This window comes from Mirounga leonina, unplaced genomic scaffold, assembly GCF_011800145.1.
Source record: "Mirounga leonina isolate KUSES-001 unplaced genomic scaffold, KU_Mleo_1.0 Mir_165, whole genome shotgun sequence".
Classification (NCBI taxonomy): Eukaryota; Metazoa; Chordata; class Mammalia; order Carnivora; family Phocidae; genus Mirounga; species Mirounga leonina.
In genome coordinates this window covers 72,827,162-72,842,128 of record NW_023270415.1, presented here as the reverse complement: position 1 = coordinate 72,842,128, position 14,967 = coordinate 72,827,162, and the positions used below count along the sequence as shown (strand labels likewise).

The window sequence follows — 14,967 nt, the reverse complement described above, 5'->3', positions numbered from 1 at the left end:
CCTGCTACTCTGGCACCCCCAATTCTTGCCCCAGTATTCAACGAACACTGATGTTACGTCTGCTCTAAAAAGTCAGACTAAATTTTCTAGGTTCAAAACATTCAAAAAGGAATTGTGATAACTGAGTGACCATACCTTACTAAGATACATCTCTTAACTAAATGTATGGTACTTTAAACCTAATCTATTAAATTTCTCAAAAATTAAAATCTTGACCTGAACATATTCTGGTTAAAAAAAATCAGAACCATAATTTGTAAAACATGAAATAGGCAATCCTAATCCTAATAATCTAAAAAGAAATACCTTCAACTACATAAGAGTTAAAAATCTCTGCATATAAAAATTGCCATAAGGACACCTGGGTGGCTGAGTCAGTTGAGCATCTAACTCTTGATCTCAACTCAGGTCTCGATGCCAGGGTTATGAGTTCAGGCCCTACGTAGGCTCCACGATGGGCATGGAGCCTACTTAAGAAAAAAAAAGAGAAGAAAAGAAAGTAGAAAGAAAAAGCAAAACTATTTTACATAGGAAATGTATTATTAAAATCACATTTGCCTTCATGCTAATAATTTTTTCTTTCAATGCTAAATTAACTTTTTACGGTATATAAAAAAGTATGCAGTAAGAATAGTCTTTTCAATGACATATTAAGTAATTTTTTTAAGTAAAAATAAAAATGAAAACAGTGTTGCATACTTTGCAAAATTAGTATCTCACAGAAGTCTTCCTGTAGTAAGAAGGATTCGTCTCCTAACAAAAGCATTTTATTTCTAGTTAATGAAAAAAGTAGCTCTTAAGTAGGAAAACTTGCCTTGGGAAATTACTTGCAAAAAATGCTTTAGTTCGACACTAAAGTAGGTTTTTTATTTCAATCATTATTTCATCTAGTAAAGAAAATAAATGATTTAGTAGAAATTTTGAATATCATATTTTTAATAAACAGTGAACACAACAGGAAACATTTTTCAGTTATTTAAGAATAGTACATAAATAATGTTTTCCTAAAAAAAAAAAAAAGAAGAAAACTGCAGGTTTAAACTAAAGTGAGTCGTTTAGCACTAAAAGAAGCTATAAAATCCCCTTAAATTAAATTGTACCACTACTCTTCTACAAAGTTCCAAATCCACTTTGCTGAAGCAGCAGAAAATTGAACTTTATTTACCTCTTCAAGCATAGTAGCAGTTACTTCTGGTTCTTGCACCTTTTTGTCGAGAATTTTATTATATAGTAATCTCCTAACATACCGGCCCTGGCTCAAACCCCTCCTCAGACCTCATCTGATTAACTTTCTCAAAGGGCAGTTCTGACCATTTCATAGCTTTGAGCTAAGATCCCCAATTCCTTACAGATTTAAATATAAAACTGTAAGATCTCTATGGTGTGGCTTGAACTACACCTTTCTCTCATCTTACACCAGCCCTTTAATTCTGACACTCCAGCCAATGGTGTCAACTAATCTCTGCTTCTCAAAGTCCATACTTCTCTGCCTCTGCTCATGCATCTCGACCAGCTAAAATCTACTTATCCACCTAACTATCAAAAAAGATCACCCCAATATCCCAAATTCAACTTCAATTCTTTGTTTTGAACTGCTATAGCTCTCTTTTGGCCTTTTCTCATAACCTATATATCGTATAATAATTATCGTGCATGTCAATTATCCATCGAAAGTTTGCTGAGGACTAGGACTGTTTTATTCATGTATATATTCTCCAAAATATCTTACATAGAGAGGGTATTTAATATTAAATAGCTAACATATAATTAAATGTTTAATTAACAACTAACACATGATCAAGATTTAAGTCTGTTAAGTTCTACATAGTAAAAAACATAGCCCACTTCAGGTTACCCAACTCAAGTAGAGTTAATTTAGTAGCTTCTTTCTTCCAGGATTGCTCTCTAGATTTTTAAGGCCTTATAGATTACCTCCCAGTTAATAAGAATATTAAGATAAAAACAGGAATTCTGAGTTACTAAATCAGCAGGTCTGGACACTGAACAATACGCCTGCCTTTAGTTATATCTTACATAATTTTGTTTATTTCCTTACTAACACTTCAATAAGCCCACAGTCATTAAACAGTAGATCTCAATTTGGGGGGAGAGGCGGAATGGGGGGGAATCATGGATCCCTTTGGAAACCTAATGATTCTCTAATTTTTAATATAATTTTGTGGCTTATAGACTCATATTAACTAAAGCTCAACTATGAACCCAAATATTTGCCTTAAATAAAGAATTCTGGGATACAGACTACTTTATATGCACTATAAAGACATTATTACAGTAGGGAAGGGAAAAGGATGAGGCAAATGATTAACAAAAACTAGTAAAAATGGCCAGAAATTACACAGAATTTTTTTTTTTTTTTTTAAGATTTTATTTATTTATTTGACAGAGAGAGACACAGCGAGAGAGGGAACACAAGCAGGGGGAGTGGGAGAGGGAGAAGCAGGCTTCCTGCCAAGCAGAGAGCCCGATGTGGGGCTCCCTGCCAAGCAGAGAGCCCGATGTGGGGCTCGATCCCAGGACCCTGGGATCATGACCTGAGCCAAAGGCAGACGCTTAACGACTGAGCCACCCAGGCACCCCTACACAGAATATTATACAGTAGATCTATCACCTGATGATTGAGTTAGAACACAAAAGCTTGACAACAAGGCTTAAGAGAGAATATCTCTGTGGAGAAACTCAAAGTTCACAAATGTATTTTCCCTGAGGGGAGACCAGATGTACAATGAGATATTAAATACTCCTGCTCTGACCAGTCACAGATGTAAGGTGAAATTTAGAGAAGTGAACGTGCACCAAGGCAGTCCAACCACAGGAGAAAGCAAGCCAAGAAACAGAAGCCAGGGACTATGAGGAAATGACCACAGAACTTACTAAAATGATACACATCACACTTGGGCACTGTTTAATATTTTACTGTGCATACACATTTCAAGGTCTGAGAGTAGAAATTCACGATAAATGATGCACAGGATCTCATGCACCAGACTGTATTTCATTTTTAAGGGGAAAAAGCTGGTGCAGTGGTTGAAAAGTGCTCAAACACAGGATGTCGGACTCACTCCTATACTCTGCCCACAATGCTACACGTTCCACTAATAACACACTCATGCCAGCAAAAAGCGCCCTCTGTAAGGAAATGAACACAGCATCAATACAGCACAGTCACAAATAACCAGGAAAATACCAACTCCTTACGCAAAAACTGGTCTGACAGCATTATTCATGTTCCCAAAAGTCGCTCGTCCCAGCAGTTCTCTGAAACAGTTTTCGGCCAGCACAGCGGGATTCTCTTCTTTGTCGGCAGCAGAAGGGGAAGGAGGAGGACCTGTGCGACTGGGAACAAAAAGGGAAATGAAGAAAGCTGCACGCAAGAACTCTAACACCAGTTCTAACAGCTAACAGAACAGACGTGACTCTGCAGAAATGTTAAAACGTTCTTCTTTTCTTCCAAAATACCTAAGAATAAGAAACAAACACAGTCTAACCTTTTGTTTAAAAAAGTGAATAGCAATTATCATTATTATTTTGGTTAGTTCTAACTGCCTAAGAAAAAGCATCCTGGATCTCTAAAGAGTAACATATGTTCAGCTGTAATTTCTGTTTCTCACACTTGCAACTTTCAGTATTAATTCAAACAGCAATTTGGATGCTCAGTAACAAGCAGCAAGTGTACATTTATTCTAAAATAAATAAAACCCTAAATGTGTGAGTAAGAATCTGTGGTCTACTAAGCCTAAAGATGAATAATTTTTTCAGAAAGGGCACATATTTAAACTCACTCAAGTTTACGAGACCACTATTTATATAATACTAAGGACAAAACTTGCTTATCCTGTCAAGCAAGCACACATACACATATACAAAAGTAACACACCCTCAACCCTAGTATCTTTATTCCATACCTGTCAACCTCTTCTATCTTTTGCATGTTAAACAACAGGGATGGAACAATTTTATCCATATGCTGGGGTTCCCAAATGGTAGCCCGAAGTTCATCATTAACTGTTTTGCGAACCACTCCTTGAATACCCCTGATTCCAGCAATTCGGATTCTATAAAAAAGAAAAAACTGAGTCATGAAAAAGGTTATATAAACAAGTCTGCCTGTTTAGCTAAGAGAATGGATGCCAAGTGAATATTATTATCTCATTCAACAAAATGAAAATAACACAACAAGTCTAAGAAATTAGAATCTCAAAAATCTAAGATAGAGGTATGGCAGTTCCAAAAGAGATTTACTTTATGTTTTTGTTTTTTAGATTTTAATGTAATTGCTACCCCCTTGATGCAGGGCTCAACCTCAGACCCCAAGATCAAGAGTTGCATGCTCTACTGACTGAGCCAGCCAGGTGCCCCAAGATTTACTCTGAAAAACCATCTTTTTAAAATCAGCACTTAAAGTTTAAAGGGACTGTAAAGTATAATAATATCAAGTCTATGCATTATTTTTCAATAAAAAAGAATTTAATCAAAAGCATTAGGTTTTCCTAAGGGGATGATAATAGTTCAAACTGTTATGAACTAGAGTCTCCATTTCTTGCCTAGAAGTCTCAGAAGCTGAGTGAAAAAAGAATTTCACTCTTCTTGAACACCCTTCAGTGCTTCCTCAGACTTTTTCACTCTTTCTCCCCCAAGGACCTCTCACTTCCCACAGTCCACATAGATGGAAGACTAAGCTGGTTCCCATAAAGGTATTGTGACAAAGGAGAACTACCAAATGGGAGCACAGATAACCTCAGCCATTTTTAAACATACACACCCATGTATACTAACATATGTACACATCATGTATATGTGTGACTAAAATCTATCCACATAGGGAGAGACCCTCTCTTGCCCTATTGTCCCATCACAACCCACAACTTCCTCAAGCTATTCGCTCTTCTGCACTCTTCTTTTTTAAAAAGTCTGTATGTTCAAGAATGAGATGAAATATGATTAGAAAACAGCATATAAAAGGCGGGGAGGAAGAATCTCACAAGCAGAGCTAACTTGGTCACCCATTTGTCCCCAAACAACTTCCTTCTGGCCCAATTTGATTGTTATTTACTTCTTTTTTTGCTTCTACCAGAACTATTCACCAGTAGAGGTTTGTTTAGCTTACCCAGCCAAGTCTTCTGAAAGTTACAGGTTTTGAAGAATGCAAGATATGGGGAAGGGGGTGACTATGCTTTACAAACCCATGAGGACATAACACAGGCACTGAGGAATGGCAGATGGAGAAAAGGGTAACAGGATACTGAACAGGTAAGAAAGTGAACAGGAAACACAAAGACAGATTTTGCCTATTTCAAAGCTGTGTCTATAAATTTCACCTTCTAAAACAAAGTCTCAAGAGACTCTTGTAGAGCTATCACAAGTGGGCAAGACTGGTATTACTATAATAGTGTCTGCTTTGTGTGCGTGCTGTTACTCCCTGGGTGATGAGAGGACCAAGCACAAAGTGGCAAACAGCACATGGACAAGATGCTACAAGAAGGGGGGAACTATCTATAGCTACTACAGATCAACACCTGGCATCCAATTCAGATCTAGATCTGGCCTAACCAATATATTCTACCCATGCCCTTAAAGGAATTTTACAGTTTCTTCATCAGTAAAATAGAACTTGTCTTGACTAAAGCACAGGAATGTTGTAGGGATCTAAATGAGTTAATGAGCTAATTCAATTACAGTGTTTACCCAGTAAGATGTTAAATAAATTGGCACACAATTATTCACTGTTAGCTGCTCCTGCTATTGTTAATCATTATTATGCTGATGATGATTGCTACCGTAACTGAAGGTTGCTTAGGAAATTAGAGCTTAAGATTATGATGTAGTACTTTACAGGTGGGAAGCATTTCTGCAGGGCAAATATGTTAAGAAAATCTTAAGTTTTCAGCCCCATTTCCTAGCGCCCTGAATTCTATTTGATACAGTTTTGCTAAGAATAAAGGGAATGATAAGTAACTAAGTTAGAACCTAAAAAGGAGTATTAATATGCCTGAAGAAAACCAAAAGGACTTTCACTTAAAACAAAGCAGGAAAAAAAAAAAAAAAATCAAATCCTAAATCTTAAAAGCGTTTTGGCTTACTCATTTGTTTCACAGTGATTCAAACAAAATGTCATTTTGGAATTTCAAATATATAATTCTGGAAAGACCGAGAATTAGGAAAAAGTTCCATAAGGCTTTTCATTTTTATTTAGAAAATTTCAAGTTTCTTCTTATAAATATTAGTGAAAAATGTTAGGTAAAAATATGTTCAAAAGACAAGATCTTTCACTAGGGGGCAGTACATACCTAAAAATAAGACACTTAATGATTTTTTGAATTTTTTTTTTAAAGGTTTATTTATTTATTTGGGGGAGGTGGAGAATCCCCAAGCAGACTCCCCACTGAGCTTGGAGTCCGATGGAGGGCTCAACCCCAGGACCCTGAGATCATGACCTGGGCCAAAATCAAGAGTTGGCCACTTAACCGACTAAGCCACCCAGGTTCCCCTAAATTTTGAGCTTCTTAATGTATCCTTTCATAAATACTAGGATGTCACAAACACTTTTCACCTACACGGCTTTATATGTGAAACTCACTTCAACCAAAATTTGAGAAATGTCTGTATAGTTTACTAATCCTTATAATATTAAAGAAATACTACATTCTGCATATTTACCATATTTTAAAAGAAAACAAAATTGTCAAAATCTTTAAAAAAAAAAAACTATACTTTCTTTAGGTAATCTTTATACCTTTTTGCCCCATTAGTAAGTTAACATCAGCCTTTGAGGACAGGGACAATCTTTTTAAGATTTATATGAGAGAGAGAGAGCACACACGCGTGCGTGCAAGCCTGAAGAAGGGCAGAGGGAGAGGGAGAACTGCAAGCAGACTCCCTGCTGAGCAAAGAGCTCCATGCGGCCAATCCCAGGACCCCGAGATCACAACCCATGCCAAAATCAAGAGTCAGACACTCAACCAACTGAGCTACCCAGGGGACCCAGAAGAGGGACAAATTTTATAAAACATTTTTTAAATGTTCCTTAGGGAGGAAAAAAAAAAAGATTTTAAACTGGAAAAAAGAGGAAATTAGCAAGACATTTATAGTTACCTCCACCATTCTAAGGCTCTACACTCATAATAAAGGAGTAACAGCGTAACTCTAAATGGCCAATACTAAGCTGAGGAAAAATTACACCTATGGCGTGTCAGGCAGTGTGTTTGTATCTGAAAACAACTAGTAAATCACGTCTCAGCTTTCTTTCTCCATGTTAAAATAACCTTTTACATTTGTTTTGGTTTTTATAAACCAAGCTACACTGTAGCTTGCACACTAAAAGCTACTTATATTTCTGTGCATTCCCTTATTTTAAAAGAAAACTAAAAATTACAAACATGCTAAATCTTGACTTTAAACTGCCTACAATAACTCTCTGAACTCAAGTTAGTTTCTTTCTTTTTAGTTGTAGTATCGTAAAATTCAAACTACTTTTTATTTACCAGATTCATTTTGATGTCAATTCTTAACTTTAAAGCTTCTCATTTCCACATAAATATCAACCTATAGACTGTGTTTGCAGGTAAGTATTTGATTACAGATTACTGGGAAGTATCCAGAAGAAATGTTTAAAAATACCCCAGTTGTTATGATAAACTCAGGCTGACAATGATTCAGTAATATTCTTTCACTCATTCAACTTATGTATGTATTCATAAAAGTACTTAAAAGTACTTATTGAGAGCCTACTATGTGCTCAGCACTATTCAAAGTACTAGTGATACACCAGTCCTCAAAACAAGGACGTTGTCCTCCTGGAGTTCATATTCCATAGAGGAACAAGAAACAGAGATGAGAAGAAGATAAAAGAGTAACTGGGGATGGGATGAGAGGCTGATACTCAATAAATAAAAGGGGACCAGTGGAAGACTCCCCTGAGAATGTGACATGTAAGCAGAGAGCTGAACAAGGTGAGGCAAAAAGCCCTGTGCATATCCGGGGAATCATTCTAGGCAGAAATCACTTAGTCCACAGGCCTTGAAGAACTGTGTCTGATGTGTTCAAGAACAGCAAGGAGACCACGTGGCTGGAAAGAGCAAAAAGAACAAGAAATGATAGGCCCACAGAATCTGACACTGGGGCAGAGGGAGCAGAAAGGGGCATTCCAGGTTACAGTAAAGACTAGGAATTTTAGTCTAAGTTGAGAAACCAGTCTCAGTTTGGCTTCTTCAGCCAGTCCTTCTAAAGCAATAGAAAGACATATTTCAGGAAAGTGTATTTTCCCATTTCCTTTGGTAATCGTTATGTAATATACCATATTATGTGTTATGGTAATCAAAACACAGTACTCATCAATAAACCGCTCTATGACTCTAAGTCATAGAGTAAGGGCGTCTAGGTGGCTCAGTCGGTTAAGCACCCGACTCTTGATCTCAGCACAGGTCTTGATCTCAGGGTCATGAGTTCAAGCCCTGGGTTGGGCTCCATGATGGGTGTGGAGCCTACAATAATAATAACTCATAGAGTAAAATAATACATACTCTGTTCGTATTTCTGGATCACTATGACAGGAATGACACATGGCACTGAAGCGAGATACAAAAAAGTCATAACGTCTGTGATAGGATGGTGTATCTTCTTCAATATTTGCAAATTTGACAAACTAAAAAAAAATATATAAACATGTTATCACCTTTTGGAAAGTCTGGAACACATTTCATCCATTATTTGTCACATTAACAAGAACTATCCAAATAAGCAGCAAATGAAACATACAAAATATCATAAACACTACACACATACAAAAGGAATTTTTTAATGAACTTGAGAAAATCAAGAATATAGCTTTATAAATATTAACTTTAACACTTTAATCCAGTTCCTTTTGAGTGTGCCCACTCTCTAGAAGGAAAGGTCTTACTCTAAAGCTCTTCTCCATTTCCTAGACACTGACCGTACTTCAATGATAACCTCAGGCCCAAACCTGCAGAAAATTTTATTCCTTAATCATGGCACCAAATCTTCTGACAGCTGTGACTTAACACACAAATGAGTAATATTTATACCAATAAGATGGGACATGGAAAGGAGACATAAACGGAAGGAAATGTACACTCAATAGAGAAGAAAAATACTGAGATGGTAAAATATATTCTACCTCCTTTCCAGATATAAAAAAGAGAGAAATATGTATGCATTTGGGAAGTTTTAAATACCCCACCTGTGTCACAGACCTGGCCCTGAGGCTCCTTATTATGTCTTTCTCATTAGCTTTCCGTTCACTCAGTGACGTGTTACTTCTGGTACAGCCTAACGGCATACTGTTACTTTACATGCAAATTTAAATATATAGAAACACCTGCCAGGATATATAGACTGATGGCTTGGAAGACTATAACCAAAAGAATTATTCAACCAAATTTACCAATACTTTCCTGAAAACTAAACTAAGGATAAAATCAATGTGAGAAAATGAAATTACGATACCAAAACAATTTAAATTAATTCCGCCAGAGCTAAGTCCTCAGTTTTAAATGATAATTTTATATGATTCGTATTATCTAGAAAAGGGCCACAAATACTACACTTGGTTGAGATTAAACTGACACTCATTACCTATTGTGTGCCATACACTGCGCTAAGTGTTTTCACACAATTTAATCAGTCCAATGGCCCTGTATCATTATCCCCAGTTTACAGATAGGAACCCTGAAATTCAAGAGGTGAAATCATTTGTCCCAAGTGACAGTAAGTGGTGGAACTGGCGTAAGAGTGCAGGGATTTGACTCCAACTGTCACGATTCCCATACTACGCACTGACCATGTGAAGTTTCAGAAAATATTAAACCAAGTATCTCTATTTTTCATAAAAATAAATCTTAACCGACTGAGCCACCCGGGTGCCCCGTCAAAAACTAATGATGTACTATATGTTGGCTAACTGAACATAAAAAAAAAAAAAGACATGAAAAGTAAAACAGCCCAGGTAACAGTATGTCTTTTGAAAGCATCAGTTTGTGGAAAAACAAACAAACAAACAAGACAGAGATACTGTGAAATCATGAAGAATTGAATCTTCCAGAATCCCAGAGAAAAAATTAAAACTCACATTCTGTTGCAAAAAATAAATAAATAAGTAAATAAACCTTAAACTGTATCAGGAAATGCTCAAAAATGTAAATGGAAAAAACACACACACAAAAGTCTACCTAAAATATGTTCCTCACTTTCCAATATATATTAAAAAAAGAAAAATATTAAAAGATTACTTCTGGATATTGGAATTACAGATGTCTTGTTTACTCTTCCATGTTTTCTTGATTTTCCAAATGCACTACAAAAAGCATATTACTTTGAAATAAATCAGAAATGTTTTAAATGACCATTAAAATGTTAAATGTTCTGGAAAATTCTTAGAAGGAGAAACTTTATTCTCTTTTCACTTACTGAAAGTCACAAGTAAGAATACAGACCAAGTGATCGTTTACAGAAGGAGCTCCTATTGCCTCTGAGTATGAAGAACTTACTTAATGGCCAACAGATTTTCCGATGCTCCTTATGAATGGTTAGTATCACAGATTTCACAAGAAGCAACAGAAAAAGCTAGGGACAGTATTCTTTTTTTTTTTTAAGATTTTATTTTTAAATAATCTCTATACCCCAAGTGGGGCTCAAACGCACAACCTCAAGAGCCAGCTGCATGCTTTGCTGACTGAATGAGCCAGGCACCCCAAGAGAGAGTGTTCTAATCACCTACATCTGCGTTGTCTGTCCACACGCCCTGAACAAAGCATTTGTTTTTATCGGGTAAAAACATTCTAAGAAGATATCAAGTCTAGATACGCTAATTAACCTGAAAGTTAGAGAACAGTTTTACTCACAGAATTTGTTCCAAGAACTTGAAGCTTTGGTTCCCCTGATTCTAGCAGCTTTGCTACCATATGAAGAAAGCTTTCTACAAATGGCTTGATGCTCTGAGAATGGCAAGCCATAAGAAGCTGGTCCAACGCCTCCATAGCAATTAAAACATACCTAAGTATAAGAGAAAAATAATGTCAAAGCATTTCTAGCTCTCCAAATTCTCTTAGGTGCTTTTTCATTGGAATAATTAAATGTAAATGCACAGAACAGAGAAAGGCAAATTTAGTAGTTCCTAAGTGAAATCTCACTTCTCACAAACACTAATGATCTCCGATTATATAATAACCCTCATGCTGAAGTATACAAAAACTATACTGTACTACCACCCCATTGTCTTCTCCTTTCCAAACTCTTCACAGCTTCTTTAATATTAGCTTTGTGTATATTTTTCTTTGGAAACATGGACATTTTCTATTTTCCAGACTTCTAACCATCTATCTTTGTATCTGACCCAAAAGAGTTACTATAAGCAATGTGCCTAAGTTTCCAATATAATCTATTTGTATTTGTAAATATGAGTGTAAAAAACATTACCAGCAACAACAGAGTATCATAAGGAAACATCTCATAAATTTAACCTTACAATTCATCAGATTTTAAAGCTTATACTAAAAATTAAAATTGACTTTAGATAACTTTGTTTCAATAACCGTAAGACTCACTAAAATGTTCTAAGAGATAACCATATGGAAGTAGGGAAAACCAGTATCACTTGAAGAATGGAGTACTTAAGAAATGAGGATCATAAAATGAATTTGGAAAAGTACTGATAATCCAAATTATCCAAGTTACTACTGTTCAAGCATAATGAATGGAGTAAGATGGCAGATTTTTATTTACAGGTAGGTATATAGCTAGTGCAGGTCCAAATCAGCATGCTTACATTCTCTGGACCTTAATACCTAAGCCTAACGTTCTTTTTCATCATTCTACTGATAAATACACTAAGGGAGTCAATTTCTACTATTTCCATTAAAGAAATATTAAAATACCAAAAATTAACGGATGCTTAGGCTAAATGCAACTCTGTTAACTCACGTGTCTATTCTTAAAACATGACCATCAGAAAAGTAATAAAAGCTGCAAACATCTATATGGTATACATTTCCTTGTAAAATATTACAATGTTTTATCCTCCACATATCATCTTTGCATGACTAGATGACAAAACAATGTACAGAATGATTTAGCTTAGGAAGAATTTTCAGAGATACAGTATTAGCAGCAATTAGTTTCCTTACCCAGAACGATGTCTGACAACATCCCTGCTCAACCTCTCTGCTAAGTAAGAACCAATTCGATCTAGTTTCTCTGGAGCAGATACCGCATAAAATGTCAGTTTCTCCATGTCCGCTTTAACAAGGCCATCCTAAAAATAAGAAGAACAGCAAGATAAATAGGCTATCTGTATTTTCATAGTTATTTTTTATTTCTAAGCGTTGTTTGCTTCACATGTCCCCATTTGGGATTCGTGATTAATCCATTATTTATGCTGAACCTTTCTGGCTATAACCTCCTTACCGTAAATATTCACCATTCTAGATATAGAATTTTCAGAAAGTTAAAGAAATGCCCCCATTTAGGCAGAATATTTAAATATACCTTCACAAGCAATGAATTATTCTAACACCTTCCTAAATAGAGAAACAGCTCAACTAAATGCAATACGTAGGGAATGGGATGTATTTTAGTGAAAAGGTTTCAAACAAATTTATTTCAATTTTAAAATTTTACACTATGTTGTTAAGCCTATTTTACTCCTTTACATATACAACAGTGAACATGTTAAAATGATTCCAAACTTGCCGACAGCATTATAGAGCCTTCTTTTAATTAATAAATGAGAAGGTATTAAGAACTGCATGAATCTCTGTTTAGCCAACATATTAAGAATAAGAGGCCCCCAGTGTGGGATTGGCAAACTTTCATTTGTCTCTGCCCCCTAAAAGGTGACAGGCCATAGGTCTGACGGTACTCCCCACCCTCAGACAACAAATCAGTTATCAGCCTAAACGTTTTGGTCATATATAGTCCAAATAACTAAATGCTTTTTAGGATTGTTAGAGGAGGTGGGAAGGGAGACGGAAAAATTATGTTAAATGGTGAATCTACAACTAAAAATTTTACAAATCTACATTTTTCAACTGTCCCCTCCACATTCTCTGGCTATTTTGTCATTCCATCGCCAACCTACTTTTTACCTACTCGTTTTTCCTCAAACTTGCTACTTTGCCGCCTCTCTTCCCTCTCTGACATCAAATGAGCTCCTCTCCTCCTCAGAGAAGATGGAAGTCACCAGATTAGAATTTACTGGCAAAAACACCCCTGCTTTCTCAGTGCCCTCAGTGCCCTCCAGACCAGTGGTTTTCAACCAGGGTGACTTCATTTCCCCAGGGTAATGTCTGGAGACATTCTGGATTGTCACAGCTGGGCGGTGGGTGTACTGGCATCTGGGGTAGAGGCCTGGGATGCTAATAAACATCCCACAATGCACAGCATAACCCAACAGCAAAGAACTAACTGGATCAAAAGGTCAACAGAACCTGAATGAAGAAACCCTGCCCCTGCAAAGTGAAAGTGCCCTATTTTTGGAGGACTTGTCTTGGAGAAATCAGTTTGTCTATGTTCTTGCTGTTTGCTTCACATGGCCCAGGATCTGGCTCCATCAAGTTAGCCTCTCTCTTTCCTGGTTTTTTAACCTCTCCCTCTGTATTAGTTCCTCGACATCATTACTTAAATATGACTGCCTCTCACCCATTTTTTTTAATCCCTTACTAATTTTATTGAGGAATTATTTATACACAATAAACTATAATTTGAACTATGACAGTTGTATATCTGTGAAACCACCACTAAAAAACAAGATGCAAACATTTCCATCATTGCAAAAGGTTCCTCATGCCCTTTGCAGTCCTTGTCTTCCTCTCCAGGCAATCACCACTCTGCTTTTCAGCATTATCAAAAGCAGCACACATCGACGGAATCATACAGTCTGTGCATGACTCCTCTCACTCAACTCACCTCTGCCTGGGGATGCTTCTCTAGCTCACCTGGTTAACTCCTGCTCATCCTGCAGGTCTCAATGCCCTCCAAAAAGCCTTCAGTGCAACCTCCCAACATCCCTTCAGAACTTGGGTGAGAGGCTCCTCCTATATGTTCCTTTAGCTCACTGTACTTATCTCTATTATATTTTATCATACTGTTTTTCAGTCATTAAGCAAATACTCATCAAGTGCTAACCATATGCCAGGCGCTGTCATTGACACTAGGGAAGAGAGGGTGAGCAAAGAATTGTATTAACTCATTTAATCCTCATGAGAACCTTATGAAATAGGAACTATTTATAATTTCCATTTCATGATGAGGAACTGAGGTACCTGCCCATGATCACAAGGCCAGTAATTATTAAAACATGGTTTGGTCCCCCTCACTAGATCACTCTTTGAGGGCCGGGACTATAACATGTAGACCTCTGTATACTGGGTAGTATGCCTGATCTATTTTGGCTATACTACATGATTTTTTATTGTTGGTCAATAAATTAAAAATAACAAATAAGGTCAAATGGGTTATGATTGCCACATGTATGCAAGGTTTATGTAAATTTTTTAAAATCTTATTTTACAGATCTCCATTTGAACAAATCTTATCTAAATACTCTGCAATCAATCAATCCATACCTGGCAAAAATATTCTTTCTATAACCATTCTCTCTGCCTGTCATCACTCCCATGGTCACAAGTGTTCAAGACTCCCTCACTGCCTAGGAATTAAAGTAGATAAAGGAGAAGCTTTGTCTGTCATTCACATTCCTCCGTAATCTGGCCTCCACCAATGATCAGAACACTCAGTCTACTAAATGACATGACTGGAATTTCAAATCAGAAATCATGGTCAACATGATTATCACCCAATACCCTCTACAATGAGGCTATATAAACCTTTATTTGAAGGTTCTTGATCTCAAATGTACCCCTTGCTTTCTCTTGCACCCCTTTGCCTTTTCTCTGGAGGCCCCTCACTTGCAACAAAGAGACTAATCTCACTTCT

At 36.6% G+C, this 14,967-nt stretch overlaps 1 protein-coding gene across 4 annotated transcripts in view; it reads right to left on the bottom strand.

Annotated features, from left to right (window-relative positions):
* The window catches only part of EFR3A (EFR3 homolog A), a 114,871-nt gene that overhangs the window by 54,074 nt on the left and 45,830 nt on the right, over positions 1-14,967 (bottom strand). For all 4 annotated transcript variants that reach the window (XR_004680585.1, XM_035011959.1, XM_035011962.1 and 1 more), the window contains 5 exons: positions 12,159-12,286; positions 10,878-11,028; positions 8,538-8,659; positions 3,924-4,073; positions 3,217-3,354 (listed from right to left, as the gene is read on the bottom strand). Coding sequence is in view for 3 of the 4 variants with exons in the window: in XM_035011959.1 (XP_034867850.1) it covers positions 3,217-3,354; positions 3,924-4,073; positions 8,538-8,659; positions 10,878-11,028; positions 12,159-12,286 (689 nt within the window). In the remaining variant the exon portion in view is untranslated. The remainder of the gene's footprint in view (positions 1-3,216; positions 3,355-3,923; positions 4,074-8,537; positions 8,660-10,877; positions 11,029-12,158; positions 12,287-14,967) is intronic.